We start from the raw sequence: 4831 nt of genomic DNA, 5'->3' as shown, positions 1-4831 counted from the left end.
AAGCACGCGCCCGGCTGCGCGTCAGGCGTGCCTGACACTTCTATTTTTTTTTTTTTTTTTGTTTTAATTTCTCTGATTTTGATTTTTTTGTTTTTTTTTTTCCGTCCCTTCTCACATTCTCTCTCCTAATCACTCTTACATTATCCCACATTCTTTCCAACTAATGTGGATGCTCTTACCAACCTCTGCCATTCTTTTATAAAACAACCCTCACTAAACTACTCGTCCCCTAGGCTCGCCTAGCCTTCGGCTACCCAATTTCTGCTTTGGAGAGGAAAGTTGAATTATAGGATAGGAAAAGAAAAAAAAAAAAAAAAAAAAAACAAAAGAAGTAAAAGAGAAATAGATTTCCCAAAATGAAAATTCACGGTGTAGTCGCTCACAAATTCAGTCATGGGTTGAAGCTTCTACCGCGTTCAGCTTCCGGGCTTCAAGTCTCGGTTGCCGCCACTGTACTGGGTGTCCTTGGATTGGTCTATGCCGTTAAAGATGGCAAATTCATCAACTTCCTCAGTTTGCAATGGTCATTGAGCTCAAGTAGTCTTTCCGAGGATTCTTGGGTAGTACCAGGGTTGCAAAACCTTGGAAACAATTGTTTTTTGAACGTAGTTCTCCAGGTAGGCGTGTAATTGTTACTACTGCTTTGGGTTTATTTATTTATTTGTTCTAAATTATTGAATATGCGACTTCTGCCTTCTGATGAACCGTGAATGCCCTATTTCCCCTCCCCCAAATTTTATGAATTAGGCATTAGCTAGCTGCAAGAGTTTTCGGACTTTTCTCGAGAGAACAGTTGTGGAATTTGGGGAATCACCGATGGAAGGCAGTGTTGGGAACTTGTCTTTTGCTGATGCTTTGTTTTGGCTGTTGGAAGGTAAGTATGGAAATATTGGAATTGTATTAGCCATTTGCACATTGTACAGTAATACTGCTTCAATCTGTATTATTTTATCATTGTGGATGGTTATATATATTCCCACCATTTCCTGTGGTTTTTGTGACATAATGATTACGGAATGAGATCGTGTCAATGGTGTTTCTTGGGTTATTTTGTAGCATAATGATTACTTGAATGTGATAGTGTATCAGTATTTCATTTTCATGTCTATATTAATTCACTACTAGCGTACTATCTCTCAGAACTCTCCACTCTTCAACATGGAAGAACTGTATTAAGTCCTCGAAAACTTATGCTTGCTATGAACGACTATATTCCAAATTTCAATTTGACAAGCCAACAGGTAAAAACTTTTTTGTCATTATCATTGAACACCGTAGTAAATTATATTCTCTCTAACTTATGAATTGTCTTATAGGATGCAGAAGAAGCATTATCTCATCTCCTATCATCTTTAAGGGAAGAGTTGTCAGAGTCTTATGTCCACGAATGCAGCTCTTTAGCAGATGTGACTGCACTTCCTAATTGTAGGGTTCTGGCTTTAAAGAACACGACAGAAGAAAGTGAATTCAAAAGATGGAGAGAATATTTTATAGGGCCTTTTGATGGAATTCTTTGTAGCAGTTTAATGTGCCAAAGCTGCTCTTTTCAGGTTGAATGGTACTTGAAATGATATTTGTATTTATCTGAATGTTTCACTACTGCTTCTTTCTCTTTATGTAAGAGAGTGTTTGCTATGTACAAAATGAAACATGAAGTATAATTTTGCTTAAAAGTAGTCTAGAAGGATACTATAAAATAAAATAAAGAAAGAAAGGAAGTAAAAGGTCTAGAAAGACACTGGCTGATGCATTGGATTAGACATGTTAAGAAATACTAGAAAAGGAATTATTCAGTTACTGGGGTTTATGTGACTACCATTTTCATTTCATTGTTCTTACTTTTTGCTTTCCTGGGAGGGTTATAAGAGTTTTCAGTCCTTGATTCTACATTGTGCAAAAGCTTTAATCTACATTCTTTATGACTTGGCTCCAAAATAGTACTGTTAGATTTGTAACTTCTTTTTTTTTTCAGTGAAAGCTAATTCAAGTTTGGTTTGTTTCTCAGATCTCTTTGGATTTTCAGTTGTTTCAAAGCTTGCACCTTTTGCCGGTTGTCAATGGTGTTGGGAGAATTGTATGTTAGAAAACTCCTCTTCATATATTTTATGGATTCACTATTTAGTTCCTTGTTTGAGGCTTATGTGAACAAATTTAGGTGGGTAGATGCTCTGTGGAGGATTGTCTAAAGCAGTTCTTTGTTGCAGAACAAGTTGAAAATTACTGCTGTAACCACTGTTGGCATATTGCTGCAATAAAGTATGTATCTGCAATGTGTCAAGATCAGGTAATGTTTCTATTGAAACCATAGTTTGGACAGCTCGTTTCAAAGAGCAAATAAACTTTAAACTTTGCTTTGTTACTTTGGGTATGCATGCTGGAGTTTACTCTTATCAAAATAAAAACTTTTGAAATTGTCAATTCACTGATCTGTTTTTAATATTTTTTTTTTAAAAAAAAGATGATTGAAGGCTTTGGTTTTTGTAAATTTATTGGTCCATTTATCATGTGTTACATATTTGCAGACTGTTATTGAAAAACTAAAGCTCTGCCTGGAGCAAGATTCATGTGATTGCAAAGAGCTGTCTTGCCTCAGAGCATTGCCATGGTCAAATCAATTCTCACATACCTTCAAGCAATTTAGTATTGCACAGAGTCCGCAGGTATAAACACTCTGGCAAATTGCTTTATGTAAGCAAGGTGGCAAGGTGCTAAAGGCACATGCTGATTACTTAATCAATCACATGTATTTCATTATTACCTTGATGGATTTTCTACTTCGCTTTATATGAATGGTCTCTAAGTTGCAGATCTTATGCATCCATCTACAACGCGCTTCAGTTAATGTTTTTGGAGAACTGGACAAACTTCAGGTATTTTGTGCCTGGCATTAAGCCAAAAGTTAGCATGTGATATTTGATGATATGCCAGGGTGGGGGGAGAATGGAGGGACAATTTGTTTTAAACTAAGAATGTTTCTTTGCTGGAAGTACAGACTGTTGCATTTTAAGCTTGTTTATTTTTTTACATTGAGTGTTTTTTCCTTATAGGGCCATATATCTTTTCCATTGATCTTGGATATGTCTCCATTTTCGAAGACTCAAGTGGGAACAAAGAAATGGGAAAGAGAAATGCAGATTGGGCTAATGAAACAACAAGATCAGCAACCTTTCCCTCGTCCCAATTACTTAAATCATGTACCAAATCCTTGTTTGCTCGATACTCAAAGTTCGTTGGACACAACATCATTTAACATGCCTTCACATCCTCATGATGAGGTTGGTTGACCTCTTGCCCTCGCTTCTATAACCTGCTTGATCTGAAAGGGAACTATTATGCTGTTTTCTCTATTATTTTCTTGTTATAAGTAAAGAGTATAATTAAATGGCATCGAAGGTCCACCCCAAAGATAAAGCAGCCAAATAAATAGGAGGACCACAGGCCTATACAAGTTTGAATCTATCTAAACACTCAACAAAAGAAAGAGCATGACTAGGATACTCCCCATGTAACTAAAGGAAAACAGTATGCACAAAAGATCTTTGAATTTATCGAATAAAACCTGAACTCCTTCAAACCAGTGTTGATTTCTCTCCTTCCAAATTAAGGATCAAGGAAATAGGAGCCATATATCATTTTTTGTTTTCTCTTTTTCTATTTTCTCTAGCATTTATTTTGATTGTAATCTCATTGTATTTAATGATGGCATAACTTTACAGCTATTAAGTTTTATAGATAAAGCAGAAAGGAATGCCGAGATGCTTGAAATTTGTTAAGGTGCACTAATCAGAAAATCTTCAAACCGTTGTCTCTACTTTAATCTTACATTGATTTTAAATTTTTAATGAATCATATAATCTGTTGCTGATTTAACATTAGCTGTGTTTACCCTACTCTAAACCATTTAATGAAGGCTGGAATTAGCTTGTCGTTTCAGCCTTCTTTGTTTGTGTCTAAATGTGAAATGGAAATTCAATCACATTTCTAAGCCAGACTTGAAGAGGAGTTTTAAGGTTATTTGCAAGAGTTTAATTTACGCTTAGAGTTTAAGCTAGTAGTTTGAAGATATTTAGGAGTAAAATTGTAATAGCATAGCCCAACTAGATTGGAATGAAGGTTTATATGTGGGCTGAATTGACGAGTAAAATTGAAGATATGGAATGTGATTTGAGTGGATATAGGATGAAAAAGAAAATAGGAAGAAGAAGAAGAAGAAGAAGAAGAAGAAGATATAGTGTTATTTGAGATGGATTATTTAAACTGATTCATGCTTCAGGAGTATGGGCAATAGGCGGTGTTGTAATATTAAGATAGATGTGATAAAATGAGTAGTTGTAAAACAGTAACTAATAAAATTAGAGACCAAAATGGTTCTTGTAAAACCAAAAAGATTTGAAGGACCGATGCATATTTTTGTCTGTGGTTTGAATCTCACACAATTTCGTTCCTTCTCTCTGGTGCAGGGTGGATCTTCCTCGTCTTCTCATTTTCCGTCTGTACACACAAAAAAACATATATACCGCCTAGTTTCAGTGGTGCAGCACTTCGGGAGAGTTGGAAGCGGGCATTACGTTGTTTATAGAAGAGTTGCCGCGAACATTAGTAGCGATGATGATCCTTCTGGACAGCAGGGATCTGGTCATGAGCAGTGGTATTGCATCTCTGACTCTGAAGTGCATAGTGTATCTGAGAATGATGTTCTTGATGCTGAGGCAAACTTGTTGTTCTATGAAAAAGTGTCTGAATTCTGAAACTTATTAACTTGTATGTATGAGTTATATTTCAATTCCGATCCCAATCAATCATAGAAAGAGAATTGTATTTACTCACTTTA

The 4831-nt window shown here is 35.8% G+C and overlaps 1 protein-coding gene across 2 annotated transcripts; it reads left to right on the top strand.

The window, feature by feature from the left end:
• Window positions 1-203: 203 nt before the first annotated feature.
• LOC109174692 (ubiquitin carboxyl-terminal hydrolase 27) lies at window positions 204-4831 on the top strand. 2 transcript variants are annotated; one of them, XM_019323955.1, is made up of 10 exons: window positions 204-617; window positions 748-874; window positions 1141-1241; window positions 1317-1550; window positions 2006-2074; window positions 2156-2284; window positions 2523-2660; window positions 2808-2870; window positions 3048-3275; window positions 4461-4831. In XM_019323955.1, the coding sequence occupies exons 1-10, from the start codon at window positions 357-359 to the stop codon at window positions 4746-4748; spliced, it is 1638 nt and encodes a 545-aa protein (XP_019179500.1). In that variant the 5' UTR covers window positions 204-356; the 3' UTR covers window positions 4749-4831. The 2 variants fall into 2 exon arrangements, with proteins under 2 accessions (XP_019179500.1, XP_019179499.1); XM_019323954.1 differs by having other exon boundaries at window positions 4443-4831.

Source organism: Ipomoea nil, unplaced genomic scaffold (assembly GCF_001879475.1).
Source record: "Ipomoea nil cultivar Tokyo-kokei standard unplaced genomic scaffold, Asagao_1.1 scaffold0656, whole genome shotgun sequence".
NCBI classification, from domain to species: domain Eukaryota; kingdom Viridiplantae; phylum Streptophyta; class Magnoliopsida; order Solanales; family Convolvulaceae; genus Ipomoea; species Ipomoea nil.
The sequence above is the reverse complement of the archived record's forward strand: the minus strand, read 5'-3'. Positions and strand labels throughout refer to the sequence as shown.